The sequence below is a fragment of the Neodiprion lecontei genome, chromosome 3, assembly GCF_021901455.1.
Source record: "Neodiprion lecontei isolate iyNeoLeco1 chromosome 3, iyNeoLeco1.1, whole genome shotgun sequence".
NCBI classification, from domain to species: Eukaryota; Metazoa; Arthropoda; class Insecta; order Hymenoptera; family Diprionidae; genus Neodiprion; species Neodiprion lecontei.
In genome coordinates, this window is record NC_060262.1 from 38,684,327 (window position 1) to 38,708,745 (window position 24,419).

The window sequence follows — 24,419 nt, forward strand, 5'->3', positions numbered from 1 at the left end:
ACTAATTTACTGCGCAAAACTTTTCTTCAATTCAATTCACAAGTTGATCCAAATTTATTGTTACTATAACTTCATACTCACGTTTGCGTTGTTGCTCTCGATGGCTTCGTTGACTGCAGCCGCTACTGCTTTGTCGCTGATTTCAAAGTCCTCAATAGCCTGTAAAGATGAAAATGAATAATTGATAATCTGACAACCAAAGTTTTGGAGATTAGGAACACATAACTGTAAAAAATGTTATACTACGTCGTAAAGAATAAAACGAAAATAATGCATTATATATAAGTCAGATGGCCCCTCGCTCTGTAGTCTTCACTTGATTATTTATTAATAAAATTCAGAACTACCTATACTCGACGAGCAATAAATAGTCGATTGGCGATCATCATTCTTGCAAGATTTACAACAAACTTTCATCGAAACTTTATTCTGACTACAATGCGTCTGTAGTCTTTTTTCTCTATTGAATTCTGACTGTAGTTTGAACATTTGAAAAATATCTTTATTGATTACCTTGGTCACAGAGGCTACATCTTCGGTGAGAGCGGGCTCCGATGGCGGAAGCACTGGCAGCTCTGCTGGTACAGGTGGAGCAGGACTAGCCGGAGCTTCAGTCACACTCTCTGTTGCGCTAACTTCAGCTGGGTTTTCAGCAGGCGCTTCAGGCTCGGCAATTTTCTGTGAAATGAATCCCTCATCAGACAAAAGCTTCGAATAATATTTCCACTTAAATTGTACATACACCCAAGTTCCCTCTGTACTAATTACGTAAATCTAAATGATACTTCATTGATTAAATTGTGCATTTTCGATAATACGCATCAAATAAGTGTGAATTATTGATGCAAAATATTTACTTCCATTATTTTGAATTAGACCGGTTGCTTTAAATGCTTCACCTTATGTGTAGAATAAATATCTTACTACGCCAAATGGATGTTATTAAATAATTGATCCGGTCGAATGACAAGTATAAAAATTTCGATAACTTCATGCAATGATAATATTATATAAGTCCCCAGGCAAGACAATTCACATGCGCAGCATACCATGTAACACATATTCTACTACAGACGCGACGTTAAACAAGGCTACAAAGTGAGAACGTTGAAAATTTGTTTGATTAATTATCAATTTCTAGATTTTACTAACTAATAGTAAATTTTTCAGCTCAACTACGTCTATCAATGAGTTTGTTTTCTAGAATTCAAATTATTTAACAGTGTGTTATTCATAACAATGTTTTCTTTTTCCGAAGAACACTTCCTCCACTATTTTATCATTATTACAGGCATCAATTTTGCTTCTATTTTTCAAAGCCAATCTACGTGGCTCTGACTTTATTTTGAGTTGCAATAAAATTATGTTAATGTTTCAAGAAAACCAAGAGGCAAACAACACATGGGTTCGGGAATTTTGGGACATAGTATTAGAGATTGTTAATAATTTTGTGTCGTAGAAAGGTAAAAGATTTTCGTAACCATATTATAACACACAGATACTAATGGCAGGCGAATGTCGCTGGAGAGTGAGATAGGAGACAGATTGCCAAGAGCACAGGCGTCGATTAAAATTTATGGGTAACAAACGACGAGAATTCTTAAAAAAGAATTCTTTGATTCCATAATGCTGTGGCTGATACCTTGTTTTTATAGACACGTACAAATACTATTTCGTTTGGTTTTTTCAAGGGAAATCCAACAAACAAGGGAAAGAGAGTTCAAAGCCGATAAATGCTGCTCTGTGTATCTTGCATCATGCTATTCGATATAAATATTAATAAGTTGCCTAAGAATGTCATGCTGAACCCCACAACGAGCTCTACATGACAGAAATTGCGAATGCGATCTTCGGCAAGTACAATGACAGGTGGATGTAATATGTTAAGTTCTATCGATACGGGATGATGATGTGGGGGAACGTATACAATTGGGAATCAAGGATGAAATACTTCAGGCTATCACAGAGTGTTGGAGCGCACACAGAGACAGTTGTCAATCAAATAGTGAAATTTGGTTTGGTTTTTTTTTTTTTTTTTAATTTTTTTCACCAATATTTGGCGCGTTTGATCATGCCAGGGATGTGCATGTTAGTCACCTGGGCGTTTTCCGGCACAGCGGTTGGTACAGCTTTCAACAATGGGCAACTGGGTGAATTTTCCAATCCGTTCATTCCCTCCGATTCAGCTAATCTCTCCTTCAATTGAACATCCGAATCATTGTATGAATTAAGGCTTTGTGATAGCGACTCCAATTCAAATTCTTGATTGCTCTCCTTATCATTTAATTGAAAATGTGAAGACTCTTTTGGTGATATCAGAATATTCGTAGGACTGGGACAGCTGGGAGAAGACGACACAACTTTCTCCGCTGGGATTTTTGGAGACAAAGGTTCTTCGGTGGGGCTGCCATTTTCGATAGTCAGTTCGGAAATATCTTGCATAGGATTGGATAAGTTTTTGGTTGGTGTGGGACAAATCACGACAGGGTCATCAGAGGCATCGAATTCGTTAGGAGGGACTGGAAAATCGTCTGGTGTGCTGGAAATTTCTTTGACTAGCTTAGGACAGCTTAAGAATTCTGGCAATACTTCGTTTATTGGGCTTGCAAGTTTCACAAGAGGAGGAGAAGATTCGGAAAGGTTTAAAGTATCCGTTACAGAACTGGATAGTTCTTGCAAAGTGTCTTTAAAAGGACTAACAAGGCCTTCAGCCGACATGTGACAAGCTCTCAATTCCTCAATCGGGTCAAAAACATCCTCAGAATCCAAATGCCCAGAAAGGTCGTTCATCATAGTTTTAGGCGAAACGAAAGATCCACCCGTCAGAAGATTCATCGACTTATCAATCTTTTCTGACAGCAATTCACCCATACCTTGAGACTTCTGTAAACTGGGAATTGGCGATTCTGGCAAGGGTGGTACAATTTCATTGACCAAACCGTTCATCGTTGGAACAACTGATACACTTTCTGTCTGGATTGCGTCGCTGCTTTTAATGTCAGTAGAATTCGTTTCCACACTTTCTGCCAGCAATACGTTTGAATCAGATTCATTTAACAGAACTTTATCAGTTTCCAACACAACGTCAATGGTTTCAGACTTTCTTTCACTTTCCAGCAAATCGATCGTCTCGACTGCCTTGATAACCGACTGGGTAAAATCGTCCTCGGAAACTACATGAGCTGGCCTGGCTTCGACTAAAGATTCCTCAGATAACGGCAACGGACCTTCTTCCGATTGAATAACGAAGAAAGATTGGTCGTAAATTACATCATTATCAGGCACAACTGACGCTTCAATTTTCTCAGTGTCGGGTGCATCTTTCGCTGGTGAAGTGAGACTCTCCCATGACAGCGAATGGAGACCAGATACACCGTTTACAACTATTTCTTGTGTTTCCAAACTTTTTAAACAAACGTCGACCTTTTCGTCAGAACCCAATGAATTATCGACTTGTTCGATAAAAACATCTGAAACGGCTTGGCCTGGAATAACTTCTGATTCGATAGATTTGACAACTTCGGCTACAATTTGGCTACAGGAAGCTACAGGAAGACTTTGGTCCTCGTCTACAACGGGTGAAATTTCAGTTTCTTTAAGACTGTCGGGTACCTCGGTAACCGGCCGACTGACCGTAACAGGATGAGATTCGGATGTGAGTTTAGCCTCTACAATATTAGACTCTGTAACAACAGTCGTTTTCGACTCGGCAAGTGACTTGGCATGTTCAACTTGCTCTTTAGCGATCTGTGATGCCATACTAGCAGCCTCGGCAGGCACCTTCAATGCTTCGGCAAGTGCCGATGCATTAGCAGCAGCGTGCTGAGCCTGCTGCAGGGGGGATGGGTCAATGGGGGTTGGCGGAGGACTGGAAGGAAGCGGGGGTGGGAGGTCCTCACTGGTTTTCCTCTCAATGATAGACGGCGTCGTGACTGGCTGAGCTTGAGCGACTCCTACCACAGGTATGGCCTGCACTGGACTGACCTCAACTTTATCAGCGACCACCACAGGCTCGACTTTTTCAATTTCCTCTTTCTTTTCCTCGACAGGGACGGGAGTGGGGGCAGGAGTGGGTTCCTCTTTCTTTTCTTCAACGGGGGTAGGAGAGGCAGGGGCAGCCTTTTCTTCCTCCTTGACAGGTGCAGGTGCCACCGCCGGTGTTGATTCTACTGTTGGGCTGCTGACTTCAGTCTTCTCTTCGGCAGGACTCTCCTCAACTGGCGCTGCGACCTCTGCTTCTTCGCCACCCTGCAATAAAAATTCGAAACATCAAATAATTTGCCGGAGAAAACAGAGAATTTTTAGCAAACATAATGACAACGCGTCGCGTTTAAACATCCTCTACAGGCAAGAATTTGAAAACAATAATATGTACTTGGCGCGACAAGCGACTGCCTCTCGTGACGTTATCCATACAGAATTAGTTCCACACTAAGCGAATATACATCACGTTGAAAATGTCGGTCATATTTTTCTGCAACATTCGAGATCCAAGAGTTTTTCTATCCAACGAGTGAGTGCTCGAAACGAAAGTAGAACCATTGCCAGGCTTGATGTGTGAATATATATAAGATAAGAGGCGAACGGCACGTGAGGGATTTTTCACGAGGGTGATTTGGGGAAGCAATTGATGAGGGATATTGGTCAGAAAAGTGCAAGGTTACAGCCACGTAGCGCCCCAATCTCAAATGAGGACCAACAGTGTCACCGTGTCACCGTGCAATGGGTGCATTCAAATGTCATGAAAAAAAGCACTTCAGAAGTTGATCGAACTAAGAAGAATACAGGAAATAAGGGAGATGGGGGGTTATTGGCGATTATTCCTACCATATTAACGGCGGTGTTAGAGGATTTATTGCCAGACCAATGGCCAATTACTAAAAGATAATGTCCGTTTAAATTTGAATAAAGACTTCCAATTTCACGTAAGAACCCTTAGTGAAATTTGTCTCACTATCGACATCCCCCAATGGGAACAAAATTATGTCTTGTACTGAAATGAGAAATTAGTTGATCGAATCCGGAAAGATATTGCTAAAGTTCCGACTTGGAATTTTAGAACCGACTAACGAGTAATCAAATAGTAGTCATGATATCGGTATAGAGTTTATGGATTGCAGGAATAGAAAACCATTGAGAAGTTACGAGTAGTTTTCGATTATACTCTGAAAGAAGATTCACAAGACTTGGCGAACGTTATGAATTTCAATTAAGTTTGTAGTAATTTGCTTTGCATTTGCGGACGTGCATACAACATAAATGATGCTCATTTTGCAATAACAAGATGACGAAAGAGGGAGGAGGAGTATAATATAATTTAGCAAAACATGACACTTTCTACTCGGAATTCTTATTTCCTACATTCCAACTGACTCTAAACACGTACCTACTTAACTCACAGAACGCAGATTACTTCATTAAATACCGAGAAATTTAATCTGCTTCCTTACCGCGTAATTAACCGCTTGTAAATTCTTGCGTAATATCATCAAGGCATCTCCACTTGAGCTATGCGTATTGTTCCAGATTGTTAAACAGCCTCGCCACATGCTACAATTTTCACGCTAATCATCGTCGCTGCGCAGTTTTTTTCATTCGAGACATGCTCGTACAGTGAAGTCAATACGAAAATTGAAAGACAAAGCTTAGCGATAGAATATCGTTCGAAATTCAATCGCGTCGCATCCGATGTTCCAATATCGAATTTCTGACGCGTATAAGGCAAAGACGAGGGGGGGGGGGGGGGGATAGTCGGAGGAAGGAGGAAAATCCTCAAGAGATTTCATCCAGTGCATGTTTACCCGGCAAACGTGTCGCGTATACGAACGAGGTAAACCTGAATTGCAAAAGAAAAAAAAAAAAAAAAAAAAGAAGAAGAAGAAAGAAAGAGCAATTCCTCTTGAGCGTCAGAAAACAATCCACGTATTGTTATACAGGCGTGAAGAGTCGCCTGGAGCTCGGCTCAGAATCGCTATTGAAGATAGTATAAGAATGAAGCCAAATTAAACCAAACTGACAAGAATAAATGAAGTGCAAAGGTTGCAGTCCGATTTTTCGTTGCCAAAGAAAATCCGGAAATACCTGGTGATAAAAATGAAGGGATAAAAAAACTCGAGAACTCTGCCCAGCTCATTCGGTTGGCTCGGACCCAAGGGGGAACATATTTTGGAAACTGGATCACTGCCCGACGAGGCAGGGTGTTTTAAGACCTGAGCGAATCTCGGGGAAGCTGAATATGCCGAAATAAATTAGGTTTTAGAAAATTGGCACGATCTGTAAAATATAAATACGAAAGGACTAGCAAATATTTCCAAAACAGTCTCTAGGAGCTTTGCTGTAGCATATTAATGTGTCGACAAACCTCGTGTTCATTTTTCACGCGAAACTTTATCAAACCCTAAATCTCTTCCTTGTTAAAAATTAAGAAATTATGCTGCTATATACCTAATAATCTCGTCGAATTAACAACCTCGCAATTAGAATAAATATGCGAAAGAGCGAGATCGTGTATCGATAAGTTGAAAGTAAAAGGATTAATGCATTACGTTCGTTAGTATTTACGAATTCTCTTCGTTAGACGCACAATTTCATTTCATGCATCAATGCTTATACGATGTGCATATCTTGCACAACGACGCTTAACGTAAGTGAAACGCGAAAGAGGTATATAAAAAAAAAAAAAAGTAACCAACCTATTTGCAAGACATTGACACCTGCGATAACAGCTCTTTACACGCTTTCGCCGGATATGAACTCGAATATGATGCACAAATAAATTTCCGCAAATAATTATTACATAAAACAAAAAACCTCCCAGATGTACAATAACACTGATCCATCGTTGATAGTTTACTTTTCATTCACAAAAGTTTCCTCATTCTCGAAATTCTTTCTCATTCGGATCTTTAATTCTAACAATAAATTAATCGAGCCTCTGCGAAAAATCCCAAGATTCTGGAACGTTGCCCAAAGCGTGAAAGAGGTGAGACTTTTCGGAACTGTGGTATAGACACGCTTAAACGACACAGTCTGGTCTAGGATATTTCGCACCGAGTCAGACACATAGCGAAATGGAATGGTCTCCATCTGCCTATATCATATTATATGTATATAACGTTACAACTGCGCCATTCGGCAAACCCGTTCGCGAGATTGGTGAGGTATTATGCTGAAAGCAGCTTCAAGTATTCCAATAGACGATGCCGAGGTTTGCACATCTCGAACGGGCACAAGATATTGTACCTTTGTATATTATCCTCCGGGTTCTTTACTCATAACGTTACAAAATATACCGAGTCTCGATGGCATTTTCCATTTTATTTCAGCACTTAAGAATAAAATTTTCACAGCCGTCTACATGTCGTTTTTATGTTTTATTCTGTAGTATAGGAAAACAAAGCGTTCGCAGTGAAACTTATCGACCGTGAAATATTACAACCCCCGTATCTTCGATGTACGTTAAAAATGCATCAGTACATAACATCTTCCAAGAACGGAGGGGAAGTCAACAGACTCAACGTATAAGTTTTGAAAATTGTCCCGAACAACTTCCTGATTCATGTACTATTTTAGCTAAAATTATTACGCAATGAAAGTTGGCAATTTATAATGATGGAAAACCAAAAAAAAAAGAAAGAAATGTATCTACACGTAACTCAACTAAACAAACGTGTATGGTTATCACGCCTGATTTCTGAAGAATTGGGTCACACCTTGTACCAACTTTCTTTCAAATTTCCCATCATCGTAGAAATCTACAAACAGATTATAAATGGTAAAAATAATTAGCCAGTTTTTCTAAGGTGTGCCAAAGCTGCGGCAAACTCGACTTGTGTATACATCTATATATAGACGCACGTGTACATATCTGCCTTAATGCCACGGTTGTGTAGTAAAATTCTTTGTCACAAAGAAACATTTCAGCAAGCTTCAACGGACTGCAAACATGCCGCAACGTTTGTCGTTTCAAGCATATACTATATATATATATATACATGTAAGGTATGTCTAACAATAAGTATATAAATATTCTGCAGATGTGCGAATAGTACGATTAAATTTCAATGAAAATATGTTAAAATAACATTGTTATGAGCTTGCACGACGGTTACGTAACAGACGTGCCTTTAGCACGTAAACAAAGTGATAATAGAATTACGTAAACGAAATTAGCAAAGAGTTGAAACATTTGGCATTACCCAGCGCAGCTTCGCTAAATGATTTTACAATAAGAGACGAATGTTTCTCAATTTTCACGTAATGTTACCTTGCAACGTCAATGTCAAATTTTCCGTTCAATATACGATACGAAAAAAGCTTACTTTAAGAAACTTAATGACAAATTCTAATCTGCACCAATTGAAGATCCAATTAGTAATAAACGTGTCGATCAGCAGCGATAATTCAGACTGTACAGAATTGAAATATCTAGTAAATTTTAACATTCTTCCATAAATCAGGCTTTTTCCGAGACGTATACAAGTTCACCCGAATACCGGACTTGATCGATTTTATTCCTCCTCTGCTACTTTCCTTTCTTTTCTTCTTTCCACGTTATTTCCCGAAGTTTCGTAATCGTTAAATCATGCTTAATCGACGAGGGGTTGATTGAATGCCATATAAGCGTGAAAGGGTATAACATAACAGGCAAAAGCTTTTATATCTGGTGGGTAAGGAAAAGGAAAAAAAAAAAAGAAAAATTCTCCCACCGAATCGTGCGGCACGCAATATTTAGCTTACATCGAGGCGTGTCTTATCGGTAATGAAATAAAGTTTTACGCCACGTGTCGCTTTCGTCATAGTCATAGTCGAAACGGTCGTTACTTCATCAAGATCTTCTGTGCAGAAATCCCTCCTAACACTCCAACGATTAATTATCCTACCAACTAACGTCTGCCTTAATATTTAACCACCGGATCAAGGGAAATCTTCTCTAGCTGACGACGCATGGATACTGTTTCCCTATTCGCCATATCGCACACCCCACGCACCGTTAAAGACGGAAAATTAATGGTTATAAGGATACGCGATAACAATCCGAGGAAATTAATTACCTAAAACACGTGTTACATGAAGTAGATTTGGTATTAATTTGTTTCTTTTTGTTTTTAATTGTTCCATTAAAATAAAAAATAAAAAACATAAAAAAAACAAAGAAACAACGAATAGTTTGTTCCTCTACAATATCATCACGAACGGCAATTTTCTCATTTATTTCCGTCTACTCCTTTTTGTTTTCTTCTTTTTTTTTCCAACAGTTTTTCGCCACCTTCTGCAAGCTTTTGCCAGTTTTAGTACAGACTTTTCTTTTTTGCCCCCCCCCCCCCCCCCCAAAGTTATTTTGATCGTTGCTCTGCGCCAGGAAATACATCAATTTAAAAATTTTAAACAGAGAATCGTGTGGGCGGATAGAGAACGTTTTCCGAGAGTTATCCGTTCCGTTATAGGGAGGACGATAAAAATTCCACTTCCGTTCATTCCCCGTCATACCGACATCTAGAGCCTTTACGCCCGTTGGGGCTACACACTATTTTCGTTCATATTAATGACAAAGGAGAGCCACGGGCATCACCCCGAATATTACCCCATGAATATCGCTACACCGCGTATGGTGTCGAGTCTATTTCAGCTCGAGTTTGGCATTAGGAAGGAGCGAGAGAGAGAGAGTTCACGAAAAGCTTCACGAGGTGGACTCGCAACACACTCTCTGTAGTCTCGATGCTTTTACTCGCGAACTTTCCACGCTATTTTTACACTAGCCGTTGCTCCTCGGTCCTCGTGCTTAAACTTAACGAGTGTGATCGTCTTACCGAGGCTAGACACCGGCAACGGAAAAATTATCGGCAACGAGATGACAATTTCGCGTGTAAGCGACGCCCAAGAACAACGAGAAAACGGGAAGAGCAACGAAGAAAAAAAAGAATCAAAATTTGCTTCTATCTTTAGAAAAAAAAAAAAAAAAAACTCATACACGCCTCCGACTTGAATGATGACGTGGATTTTGCTTGTACAATCCAAAATCGTACACGCCGACGTGTTTCGGGAGACAATCATGAGTCAGATGTCAAAATCTCATTGCCGAATATCACGCGTATCCTTATAAAGGCAGGTATAAGAAAATAAAAATGGAAATGAACGAATCTAAAACAAAAGTGGAAAATTAAGCAGTTTTAATTAGAATCCTGATCGTTTGACACAATGTTTATTCTTATCCTATTACAGATAACAACTCGGAAGTGAACAAAAACTGTTGTTACTAAAGTACCAAACATTGCACAGCGAAAAGCATCGGATCCCGATATTTTCTGCACCGCGTACTTGTGTCAGTGAAATAATATCCTGTGTAAATTTCAAGCAATATTTGACATCTTTGCGGTATCCTGCGGAGTATTTATAAATACCGTCTCGTCATGAGTTAACTCATCTTCAACAAAGATGCGTCGCGTTGTCGCGATGCGGTTCGTGCCAAAATTATCTCAACTCGTAAGACAAGTCGCGGGACAACGCGTCGGTATTTTTCCAACATTTCGCGAAGGAAATAGAAATGGAATGCGGGAGTCAACGCAGCGAAGCGTCGCGATGATTCACGTATTCTATAAATAGGACGATTATTAAATTTATATAAAATGAGTAATTCAGGGACAAATCGTACGTAAAACATGCACGGTTGGAGCAACATTTTTTTTAAGGATTATAACACAGTCAAAAAGCAACATTCTACAGATAGATGTGGAGTATAATTAGCGCAAGTTAGTATTTTAGGTAAAGAAAATTCAAGAACTGTCACGCGTGTCTTTCATTCTTTATTTAATCGTTAGTTTTGTACACTTTTAAATTTACCGTAAAAAAATAAATAAATAAAATAGAATGGATGTAAAAAATTAATTACCGAAGAATCAGAAAATTTTCACAGTCAATTTCACTAGATATTAACGCAAATGCGGTTAGGTTAAATCGGTGAGTCAAAATTCAATACTTTTTCGTCAATTTCATTACGAGATAGTCGAACACTGAAGTTTTCATGTGGATTTTTCATCTCAAATCCAACATACTCGTTCGATTTCACTCAACAACGGTTTCTTTTGTCGGTTAAACTATTTTTCACAAATTCATTGAAACTGATTTGTTCTCTGTGAATGAAAAATAATAGTAATAAAGTAACAAAAAAAAAAAAACACTTTGATTCTCAACCGCAACCAAAAACTTTGCCAAATCGGCGTTACGTCAAAAACTATCGCATCGTCTTCAAGTACGATAAATATGCAAAAACTAACGAGATAAGCGAATATCGATAAAGACGCGAAGAATACTCGTCGTTATCACAGAGCCTGTGAAAGGGAAAGACTTTGTGTTCAGGTATCGTACCGTGGTGGTGGTGGTTGTGGAGGTTTCATTCGCAGGTGCAGGTTCGTGAGGATTAACAGGGGCTGCTAACCCTAGCAGCGGGACCGAGGCCAAAATACGACGAGCACCACGAGCCATTGCCCCTGCGGCGCGACACACGCCGCCGCTAATCGTCCGGCCTACCTTAAGGACGGACTCCATCTTGATAATATCGAAGAACACCCGATGCTGCTTGTTCGCCCTCGATTTTATACTCTATCGGTTGGCTTGCTTCGTTCGACTACGCGGGCGAATTTCGAATCGATCCGATTTCGGCCCAGCTGCGTACAATTAATCGATCCAAATGACGTTAGCTTTTCTTTTTATTCTACATCTTTTGCAGGGTTGGTATTAAGACCAGAATCTCGAGGTTTTACACGCCACGTTGCAAAAAAAAAGAAAAAAAAAAGAAAAAAAAGAAAAACTAACCGAATCATTAACTAACAGCTAAATATAAACGTACCAAGAAGAAAATTAAATCGGCTCTTATCGTCACTGTCTCCACAAAAGAAAAAAAACATCCCGACGAATTTAATAATCATTGAATCGTTGTTCATTTTAACCTGGATTGTGAGAAAAAATCTTGCGAGATGGCGTTATTTTTCAAAATTCTTGGAATCACCTTTTTTTTAAGCCACGTTTATCTTGAATATTTTCGTTGATTTGATTCTACACCTGCATCAGCACTTCGTGACAAAGTCGCACAAATTCTTCGATATTACCGTCATTATTATTTATACTTATTATTATTATCGTAGACGTAAAACTTGAACGACGCGTGTAAAACCTCGACGAGCTGAAATGTTCGGATCGATTACTATACGAATATTAAATTTAGTCAATCTTTTTAATATTCATGGTAAAATTGAAAACGTTGCGAAACTGTTGAAAAAATATACCTCGACGCACGGACCGCTCGTACCAAACACAGTGCACTGACTCAACGTCGTCCGGGTTTGACCACCAAGTTATATAGAGAGACGGTGAAAATCGTCCCACGGCTCGATGTACCATTGGCCAAAGGAACCAAGCGAGGCGGGGGTCAAACAACGAAGACGAAGAGGAAAGAGACGAGAAGAAGAAGAACAAGAACAAGAAGAAGTCGAAGACGAAGAACAAGAACAAGAAGAAGTCGAAGACGAAGCCGAAGACGAAGTCGACATTGCTTCCTGGACCGCGAGAGATCTACCACAAGTAAAAAAGAAAGTATAGGGGAGAGAAAAGAGAAAAGAGAAAAAGAAAACGAAGGAAAAAGAGAAGAGAAGAAACGCAACCTAGGCGGCGTGGAACGACCTCGACAATTCTATTCTTGAAATTAGACGTGGAGATAATGCGAAGAGAGAAGAAGAGTAAGCAAGTAGAAGCGATTCTGCTGCTCCTCTCGTCCGTCCGAAGCTCTACAAGATTCTAAATCACACAAACGCGTGAGTCTCTCGTCTGGAAAATCTCGCGTGTGTGTAAAATCCCCTGCAGGAAAAATCTATTGTTCGGTTTTCTATCCGCTTTGCCCCCCCCCCCCCCCCCCCCTCGATCTCTATACAAGTCGCTCAGCGCAATCCGGTAGGCATAAGCTTTAGTCGTGTACAAGGTACATCGCAGACCGTTATTAATCAAGTTTCATCCTTCTTTATTTACGCCTGCTACCCCCTTTTGTACTCGACGGATGGAAAAGTACGATACGATTCAACGTGACACATTTTCCCAATCTGTGTCGTTCGAATTTAGAAACTGAAACTACCGTGAATATATCATATATATAATAAGCTTCGCAGTAATTTAATTCGGGTGAAAAGAAAAAAAAAAAAAAGAAACAGAATCCCACGCTAATACAACACGTCAACACATATAACAATACAGATACAAATAACTTGTATGATAGATTTCAATTAGAAATTAATAAATCGAATTATTGTACAAAACGATTTGTTCAACTTTCGAAACTCTATCAGAATGACAGTCAACTCCTGGAGTCAAAAACTTGCAACGCGATTATATTTTTGAATTTAATATCCCCCCCCCGACATCAGACCAAATTATACTTCTAAAATACCAAAAATCATAATCGATGAAATCAAAAGACTCCTTTTTTTCTTTTTATACGAAGTTGATTGGATGAATAAGAAGAAAACAAAAAAGAAAAAACCTAGTTGACGAAATATTTAAAAAAAAAATCGATGACTCACCGTGGGTATAAGATCCATGTTTAGCAAAATCTTGAATCTGTGTTGCTAAAAACGTGGTTGATTATTTTATGAAACCCAGAGAGAAACGAAGATGCATTTTATACCCAGCCAGCAGCACCGAAAAACGACACGCGTAAACGTCTGTATAAACCACCACTACTAATACGTCACGTATTTACACGGAAGAAAAGTTTGCTAAAACCGAAATCCTGGTAAGGTGAGGGGGGGGGGGGTCGATCCGGACGTTTCAAATTACTCGCACACGCGCTCAGCTGCATTATTCGGCCCTTCTCCAACAACGCAATAATCCCCAACCAAAGTCCGCAGCTATATAGCAAATTTGTTTTCACGTGAAAGCGACGTGGTAGGAAATCAAGCAGCTGCAAAAGCTCGTGTAATATTTTCTACGCAAAATACATCTTGAATACAATTTTATTCGCCACTCTCGACCTGTTCCGTAAAAGTAATTTCACCCTGCAACATGAAAATATCCATCCGAGACAACAGATTTTTTTTTTTTTAATACGTCGCGTTGAAATTTATTTTCGTTTTCACTTTTTACTTTACTGGAATCTGGAGATGAAAAAAAAAAAAAGTATAAAAATAACGACAAACAAGAGAATTTTACCGGATAACAGATTTTCTATTTTTGCAAATATGTTCCGCTGCGTAAAGAAAGAAAAAAAAAAAAAATATCCAGATCATATCATCACGATATGTCTGATATTGAAAATGCTGCCAACGCCGTTTTATTTTTTTTTTTGAAACCCGTATTTTTGGTATCTCGGTAACCACACTCCGTAAATCAGACTTTTTTTTTTTTTTGTTACACGAGTCTGCTAAATTTTGCGACATTTTTTGAAAATCCGCTCACAATCAGATCAGACGCAAAACGCAGAATTTCGTAAAATCTAATTTTCGAGCTGAGTGTCTGTACGATTTTATCCTCGATGCGACGAGACAAAAATCATAGTGTGAGCTCTCTCGTACCAGTAATTAGCTATCAGGTATACGACGTTTCAGTTTGGTAAATACGCGGCGTCCGCGTCGTATTCGCTTCGATCGCTCATTGTCTTCTACGGAATTGGCATCGGCACTTGAGGAATGCGAAAGACGAGTATCCTGGCGAAGAAGAAGAAGAAGAAGAAGAAGAAGAGGGCGACGACAACGACGACGAGGTTCAAGCACGCGCATTCCTATCGCCTTTTATTCTTCTCCTCGATAATCGCGACGCATGTTACACACAATCGTTTGCTCGTTGCACCTATATCCGGAGTGTGTGCAGGTATAGCAAAACCTGGCTGCAAGCCTAACGTGTAATATTATTATCTGCACCGCACACCTCGACGACCATTGATCCCTCGGCATAGGTTAGAATGTGTATAAAGTGCATCGAGGAGAAAGTTGCATACCTGAGAGTGTGCTAAAAATTGTGTATTATACCGTACGATAGAGTAAACCAGGAAAATTCAAAAAATTTCCCTCACGAAATTTTCAGACTTTTTCCAGTTTTCGTCATAAAAATTTCATAACTTTCCCCATTTTTTTTTTCTTATTTGCCAATTCTGATAAATTGATTACAGCAAATTGATAAAACTATACGCATTTTCCATACAATGTCTATTTTTCTTTTTTTTTGATGAAATTACGAACCGTCACTCGGGTCACACCGTGTCATCCAGTCGATTCAAAGTTTGAGAAGAATTTTCCGGCGACGGTGAGAAAAAAAATTTGTATTCCATCTAATTTATCTAATACTATTAAAAAATTGTAGAACGTATTTGTATTTGCAAAAACCTCAGACATTTGAGAATTCCAGGGATATCCGGGTTCCCAAAAATTCCCTGACCAGCTATCACCCCGAATTCGAAAGTTCAAATCAGTCCAGACACAAAACCTTCTCAGCAATATTTCGCGTCGCAATACGAGTATACGAGTATAATATAAGTTACATAGAAAGAAGTATTCGCGAAGGGCGAAGAGGAAGAAAAATGAGATAGATAAAAGAGCCGCGGCGACAGCTGCGATTGAAAATAACGTTCCAAGGTACGTAAGTAAGTACATTATGGAAATCCATCCGTTACCATAGAAAATGAGTCCGTGTTATATACGGATTTAGGTACGTAACAGCTGTGGAGTAAATGCGTCGAAGGAAATTCAATCACCGGTTATCCAACTTCCCTCAAGCGCAAAGACAGACGGACAGACAAACTCCCTTGAACGGAAAACGTCGAGTTCCCGATAGCTGGTACATATTACGTTCGGTATTGCGGCTACGCCGACACAGCCGCCGCATTTGTTGCGTGCTTTGGAAAGCACCCGACGAAGGCAGCATCTGCCAAGACTAATTTCGGAGACATTAACCTCCCCGTCGACGTTTTACCAGCTGAAGATTGAACAGATTTCTCTCTTTCTCCGTGTCTTCGACATGATTCTCCAACTTTAAAACGCTGTTCGAAACTCGTTTCCACCCGACGTTTCTAATAATCTTCCTAAAATCGTCACTTCTATTGCCGATTATATATGTTACGTACGTTCTTCTCTCGCTAAATCCGAAGATAAATTCTAAACTTGAATTCAGAAATTTTTTACAGTAGGTAAGATTTGCATATTGAATTATCGGGTTTAACTTATCAAGTCTTCGCAGAACGACTCGAAAGTTAACGAAGACTCAATTTTTCCGATCACAAGCCAAATTTTCAACTTTGCAAATAGGTGTTTTCTTTCTCTTCACACCTCTAATCGCGCCATTAATTACTGATACTTTTCTTCCATGTTGCTTCAAAATCAATTTGGGAAGAAAAAAAAGCACTTATACTTTCAGGTACTATTTTTAGCCAAGGGATATCGTGTCGGTAGCGACAAGTTCTCTCTCCTCTCTCTCTTTCTCTCTCTGAAGAATCAAGTGGAAGTCGAGTCCCCTTTTCTCTGTCACGTATAGAGGTATAATGTACATACCTACCTGCGTCGTAGGTACGTCGTTTTTATTCAATTTCTTTTTTTTTTTTTTCATTTTTTTAATATTGTTTTCACTCATGCAGCTATACTAATAACAGAGGGGGTGACGATGTGAGATGCGAGGACCCTCCTCGCAGAGGCGACGCATCGCGGCGTCATCAGACAATCTCCACCACTCGTCTCGTCGGGGCAAAGCACGAGGTGGAGGAGTACGCCTGCCATACTATGTACGCATAGTCACGCACGTCCGCTTCGAAACTACCTTCTATAGTAGGTGTGCGCACACACACACACACATATATATATATATATATATATATATATATATATATATACATGTACATATAATATGTAGAATAACAGACTTGCCCCTTGGCTGGGTTTCGCTCCTTAGACGTTGCGATCTTAGCTCGTTGCTGTACCAAAAAGACAAGAGCCAAGTGAGCGAGGTTAAAACAAACCACTCCAGTCGTCTGGCGCGGGTGGATGACTAATTAAAAAGTGCGGTTTCGCGCCTTTTCTTTGGTTGAAAAAACCCAAACAATTTAAAAAATATCGAGGAACGGTTTGAAAAATAGTGTAACTCGAGCGATCCCGCGGCATTGTAAATCATTTGGAAGTCAGTGAGAAGTCGATGAACTTGTATAGGAAATTCGGAACAGCTCGTTTGGGTACGTAGAAATCATATAGTAAAATTAAGTCAAGCTATCGTCTTTAAGTTTGGCGATCTCTGATTAATTTCCAATTAAATATCTCCTAACGCAATTATTCAACTTGTCCTAACTGGCTTGAACTGGCTTTCACCAAATTCCAATAAATATATATCCACTGCTCCAATGACGTCGTCACCACTACGTCCCAACTACGTACAAACGTGACGAGAAGGGAGGCACACTCCGTTCACGGTGTATTTGATTGTACAGCATTTGAACAGTATTTCGAACATAGGTTAACAACCATAAGATGCCAGTGTCGTTTACGATCAGTAAGTCCAGCAGCCTACTCCAGAAAGCTTCTTTCACAACCGGCTACTCGTCCGACGAATATCGACGACAAGTATAAGAGTGTCATAGTTTAGCCGCGGATCTTTCCTAAACCCGGTACAAGATTTTTATCCGAAGAAATTTCCGGTCCCCTTGAAAAGTCGCGTTTGATGCACGGGATATATCTGCGGTGGTAAACCCAATGAAAACTGTAGAGGATGAGAGCGAGACAACAGGGGGAGGAGGGTGAAGGGGAGATATAAAGTGACATCGATTTATCAAAAGAGACGGTCGCTTTGTCTCCCCCCCCCCCCCCCCTCCCCTCCCCTCGTTCTTCCGCGAGTCTCGAGTGCGTTCGACTCTCGTTGAGTTATGGGGTCGAGTCTCTCTCGCTCTCCTCCCGAATATAAGAGTGGAACCTCCCCCCCCCCCCCCATGCCCCTGTTCCGAAACACTTGAGATTCGGTTCACGTCCTTCGAGCCAGTCCTTAAAAAATCCTTTACATTCAGCCCGTACATACGTGTCGTTATATTTACACATGCGATACATCGCTACCGTTTTTCAAATATTTGTCAACCGTTAAACACGGTATGAAAAAAAAAAAAAGAAGACTTTGCGGGTTTCTCCCCCTTCGCATCGTATCGGCGTCTACGTGAAATATTGCCCACTCGCAAGATATTGCTTGCGAAATTAATATCCTTAAACGATTCTCTCTCTCTCTCTCTCTCTTCGCGCAGCAACGTCAAAAAAATCTATGGATATATGGTTGTAACATTTCTCACTCTCCGGACTCTTCAAAAAGATATACCGTGATTTATCACTCTGTATATACACGTTCTTCTTTAATGCATATACAGCACAAACGCGAGGATAATTTTCCTAATGCATGTATGCGTGTATAAAACACGTATATTATATACAGGCACGTGCTACGAAAACTGTAAATATGTATATCTGCGTATATATTTTCTTTTCCATCAATATGCACACAGCACCGGGATACGTGTTTGTGCGGAACGGAGTTCGCCTTACACGTGCACATTATAGATACACGTATGATAAAACGCGAGAGGTTGTTCAACCTCGATATGTTTCTATATCCTGGTTGCAATTTCAACTTTGTGCCGTTACTCCGTACTCGTATTAAAAAAAAAAAAAAAGAGAGAGAAAGAGAGAGATAGAGAGAGAGCCGCCTCCGGCATATCTCATTACCCCTCGAGTCTGGGGACGCGGACTTCCTGCGGCGTCTGGTGGTTTAATCGTAATTAAAGTAAACTAAAGTAAGGTAAGATATTCATTCCAGCTCCTGCGGGCTTCTCTCTGATCCGTTCATTCGAAGCCTGGACGAGGGTAAAAGTTACAATGTACGTAACGCGTATTCCGTAAAAAAAAAAAAAAAAAATCCGTAAGCCAACGACCGCGTGAAATTCTTTAAACGAATAAGAAGACGTAATAAAAATGAATCCAACCATAAGAATCACTCGCAAAATCAAACCCCGAGACTGCGGACTCGGTCATTCGAGATATGTTGCTATAATCGAGGAAAAGAAAAATCACCCCCTTAATTTTGCCTCTTCGCGGGTCACTCTCTTTCTCTCCCACTGTCTCTTTATACACGCACTAGCACCAGCAGCAGCAGCAGCAGCAGCAGCAGCGTGACTGAAGATTATTCGGTTGAAAAGAATCTCAATAACGGCGTGTCTCACCCTTATTTATACCCCCTCTCTTTACACAGAGGAGAGCGACAATAATTATGAAACGTCGTTTCGCAAAGTGGGTGAGAGAATCCCGGGGCTCGTCCCTTTCTCTCCTCCTCATCCGCTTTTCCGCAGGGACTCTGACTCCCTCCTCACGTTCTTGCAACAAATCGCTGTAATTTTGGCTCTCCTTCTTTTTCTTCATCTTCTTCTTCTTCTTCTACCATGAATACATACGCGCCATCTTATACGTATATATATTCTTCTAATTCTACATCATTCTGCAACGATGCAGACGGGAGAAACGGTAACGGATACAAACGAACGAACGATCGGTTCAATAACCAGCGTATCAACTCGAACCTCGTATAAAATCGTGTAAAATAAACTGTTCGACTGTTCACAAAATGAAGTACAATAAAAAAAAAAAAAAATAGAAAACTTGTAAAATGTTTCGCATAACGTATATGATGACATTTAGAATGCTCGAGTGACGAGTGTTGAGATAGGTTCTATAAAAGATGAAGTTACGACTTGGGTAAGAAAAATTATAAATGTCTAATATTGCTGAAAAATTTCCTCAAAATTTCTGGTTACTGTTTCTGTACCTCAAAGTGTTGAAAAATCGTAAAAAACGATTCAATTTTTCAAAGGGATAAAAATATCCGGACCTTGATCGTCCCGTAGGTTTGTTCAAATCCGTCGCAAGTCGGGAGCGTGCGAAAACCCCGCGAGTTCGTCGGTCGCCATGGTTACAGCTGGCGCGTCCCGGCGTCCCGGCGTCCCGACGCTCGATACTCGTCAACGCCCAAACCGAGAAGGACAAGGATAAAGAGAGAGCGAGGGAAGGAAGAGAGAGAGAGAGAGAGAGAGAGAAAGAAGCAGCAGACGGACGGCTGGATCGTGCAAACCGCGAATTCGAGAGATACGGCCTAGCAGGCGCGTGTTTCGGTTGAATTTGAAAAAGGAATCGATTGGTTAGCGAACTGCGATGAAAGAGATCGGACATAAGCGGAATGGCGTAAACTAAGTTGCGAAAAGAATGATTCGTCCTTCTGAGGGGCGGTAAAATTGAACAAATTTCAACCTGCCGGTAACGAAGTGATTTTCCTAGATTAATTGAACGACGGGGAAATAACGGAAAGTGCATCTCGGAAAAATTTCATGACAAGCGGTGGTTATTGTTGTTGTTGTTGGTCAGAGATGGGGAAAAGTTTCAAGAATATGTACATATTATATATATCAACGAGGGGGTTGTTGAAATGAAAAGGGGAAACTATAAATCTCTCCTTATTAATTGCGCTATTTTTCTTTGCTGAAACGTTCCGACAAACGACTCCTACACAGGCACGCGTTTCGAATATAATAAAATCAGAAAAGTTGGCATTCGGTATTATAACGATTACCAAAACACCGTGATGAAAAACAGAACGATAAAATTTAACCGTCAATTCATCTGTAGTGTTATAAATTTTACAAGCTACCCCTTTCACCGATAAGTGTTCTTTGCCGGAAGTAAAGAAAGAAAGAAAGAAAGAAGAAACAGAAGATCGAGTCAAAGTGTCCGAAAGATTAAGAGAGTGAAAAATGACGGTGAAGTTGCTCTTTCTTCGCAGTTTGCGGAAGTTGAATGTTCACCGAGTTTACCTACACTGTCCATATAGCTCGAAAATAAACTAGCAAAACGTTTTAGCCGCGTGGCTGCAGGTAATTTCATTATTATCCAAAGGAAAACCCTCGGTTCGTAAATTAAAATTTTCACCCGAATAAAAATTATAAAAAAAATTTTCATCAATGAAGAAAATTGCAAAAAGGATTCCAACGAGTCTCCGAGAATCAGCCAAGAATTGGACTGCCGATTAGTAACTCCTTTCCGCGTTTGATGGGGGAGGGAGGGCAGTTATCGCGGTGAAAGGAAACCAAAAATACACACCGTTGAAAATCTCTTTTCCAATTACTCGCCCCGGAATCAGATACACCTTCACATCCAACGAATACACATCTCGGTCCGCAATTTCCGGAATAGTTTCCCTAGCTCGGATGGATGAGGGGATCGATTTTGCACCGTACTTTTGTCACCGCGTGTCCGTCTCTCTTTCGTTCTCTCTGTCTCTCTGTCTCTCTGTGCGACGGCTCATCCGGGAGAAGTGCACGTATAAAAGACAAGGAGGAAAGGGTTGTCGAATGAAAGCAAGCCCACTCGGAGGATATTACCGGTGGTACCGCTGCTCGGAAACTGGTTTCCGATAATCTAGACCGACGTATTTCCGCCTCAATTATCACACCCGCGTAGTGATGACATGTTAGCAGGAGAAAGGTAACGACGGTCACGGATTCGATTTAGAGATAAACAGAGGAAAAAAGAACGCAGATCGTGGTAAATAAATGAAGATTCCTGAACCGACAATGTTGTTTTGGCTAAAATCAGATGATAAAAATTTGCAAAACACAGAAGAAATTGCAAGTTTATATTTTCAAAGACTTTCCCCAAAGATTTCGGTAAAACGTAAATCCATGCTACAGATACCTCTAACACAATTTACACGATTGCCCATTTTTCTTTATTTTTATCTAACCGACACAGTCAAGTCCAAACTATATTTCCACAACGCCGATTAAAATCTCGCTAAAAATTGACGCCGAAGGCTAACGCGCGTTGCACAACGTTCCCCTTTTCCTCGTGATATCTCGCGTGCAAATTTTACGCTGTACTACGAAGGGTCGGTTTCAATTGAATTAGGGTTCTATCCCTTCTGTGCGAAATCTCAATCGTGTGAAATCACACCCAATATCTCCAAGCAGTGAACATCGAACTACGAAGATCACTTTGGGCAACGCGACTTAGAAGCGCAAGTACCGAATTGTTTCTTGTTATCTTTTTTTTGATAAGTAATTTCAACAACGAACTTTGAAAACACGTTACTGTAAAATAAATTCTGCGAGATAAAATATAACCGACAGCATTTGCGCGCGTGAAACAAGGACGATAAAAAAAGAAGAGGGTAGATAACCAGAGACGATACTTTCAAAGGTGATAAATTCACGCCATTGGGGTAGTTCGCACCCGCCAACGCACCCTGTAAAGATAAATCGTTAAAGTACGCTACTGAATGCGGTTAATATCGAAGGGATCTACGTCTACAAATACCGCAATTCACATCTGGGTAGTATGTGGTTAACACACGAAGACGAAGAAGGGTGAGAGACGGCGATCGTTTGCTTTGCGTAACATCGACGCGGCGGAGAAACCGCCGGATAAAATCGGGGAGATAATTCGTTTAATCCACTTGTAACCGGCGCGTCAAAGGAACGATTTCCTCCACTTCAAATCTCGAAAAGCAGCCGCCGCGTGTCGATATCAGAGACGGGTTGTTCTCCGTATATACCCGGTCTTTTCGTCGTCGGGTATCAGGAACACTCCCAACTGGCCGACTGCCAGATTTCATCCGCTCCTTAACTCCTCCGATCCCTCGTTCTCTCATTCTCTTACTTCTACCCTCCAGACTGATCAGTCAGTAATTACGTATATTGTTCTATATACACTCGGATTCGGGTGAAGCGATGGTTGAAAAGATACCGAGATTAAGGATCATTTATCCAATACACCCTTAAAAGAGTATATCGAAGACGGAAACGATTCCGTGGATAAGAAAAATTCAACGTCAGTAATTTCATCTTCACCCCCCGAATACCATTAAAAGTAGCCTCATCCATGACGAGATGCTCGAGCCTTTGTCCTCTGGAACATGCCAGCCAAATATTTCAACGTTTCCTTGAACCCGCAATGCGAGTAGTTAGTACCTTTCAAGCTTTCAATCACCAGAGATTCAGTTTCCTCGTTCCAACCGATCGGATCGTATACGAAATCAATCGTGCTTCTGCCTAATGCAGGGCATATCCGACAAATTGACAGGCACGGATATAAGAGGGCGACAAACACCTGCGCCATATGGTTCTCTCCACTGGTTGTGCATAGGAGTATAAGAGACCATACGGAACGTGATGACCCGTGACTTTACTACCGTAGGACACGATGCCCCGTTGTCGGAGTCGCACTCCTGCATTTCGTCCCACGTCCCAACGTTGAATCGGGTTCCGCCAAGCTCGCTCATCCGCGACTGTAGCTGCGAGGAATTTTGCAAGGCGAGGCAGACAGAGTGGCAATAAATACGTTTCTGCATCGTTCGGAATTGCAAAATGAGCTGGGAAATTATGACGCGAATACGCGATGTTGCACATTCGTCAACATCGTCGTTATTTTCTTTTTTTTTTTCAATTAATTCCATTTAATTTTTCTCTTACTTTTTTAAAACTTCAAATAAAAACCATATACCCTGACGAAATGATGAGCGAATTCCGAATCAACGGTAAGAAAGAACTACAGAAATTCTCTTGCGGTAAAATTCTTACCTACGACGCAGGAAACTCGTAAATTAGTCATTCGTCGTCGAGAAATGTTTCAAGGGAATTCTTCGAAATTGTGTGAAAAAGAAGGAGATCGTTATTGTTATACCAATTAAAAAAGTATTTCGACAAAAAGCTGATGCCCAATCGGGCGAAACTGAGTAAGCTTCTTTTACAGCCGAGATGAAAGACCGGTTAGACCGGTACATATGAACGAAGTGATCGGTTGCGTAGGGTCGCGTCCGACTCTTCGGTGCAGCAGCGCCTCGTCGTTACGTCATTGAGTATATGAACCAGAAAACCAGGCCGAAACTAAACCGTGTGCAGCAGGACTGCTGCTGCTGTTGCTGTTGCGCCTTTCGAGAAAAGAAGGAAAGAGAGAAGAGGAAGGAGGATAAAGAGAGAGAGAGAGGAGAGAGAGAGAAACGAAAACCGGTTCATTACGGCCGGACGCGACGTTGCATCGTCGTCGTTGACGTCGTTCTCATCGCCGGTGAATCGCGGAAACGAAAATCGAACGAACCCCGAACTGAGAAGTTGAGAGAATTTTTATACTGCACAGGTTCTTCGATTCAACGTACCCTAGATTTTCACCCCGTTGAAGTTAGTGACTTTAACGTAACGAAACGTCATGGAATCAATCTTTGTACAATTTTCGAACGACTTCCAAGGAATTGGCTTTTCAAAATATGAATACGAACATGTTTTCTTTGTTATAATTTTCTAGCTGAATTTCAGGCAGTCCTCAAGTTGCGAAGTAGCGATTTTCCTAAAAATAAATCGTTAAAGTAACGTTACCAACTTCAACCTC

The 24,419-nt window shown here is 40.6% G+C and overlaps 1 protein-coding gene across 3 annotated transcripts in view; it reads right to left on the bottom strand.

Moving 5' to 3' along the window:
- The window catches only part of LOC107227521 (A-kinase anchor protein 200), a 103,373-nt gene that overhangs the window by 1,471 nt on the left and 77,483 nt on the right, over positions 1-24,419 (bottom strand). For 2 of the 3 annotated variants that reach the window (XM_046735641.1, XM_046735640.1), the window contains 3 exons: positions 3,958-4,248; positions 514-678; positions 82-159 (listed from right to left, as the gene is read on the bottom strand). In XM_046735641.1, the coding sequence (XP_046591597.1) occupies positions 82-159; positions 514-678; positions 3,958-4,248 (534 nt within the window). The remainder of the gene's footprint in view (positions 1-81; positions 160-513; positions 679-3,957; positions 4,249-24,419) is intronic. The other variant, XM_046735642.1, reaches the window with a different exon arrangement.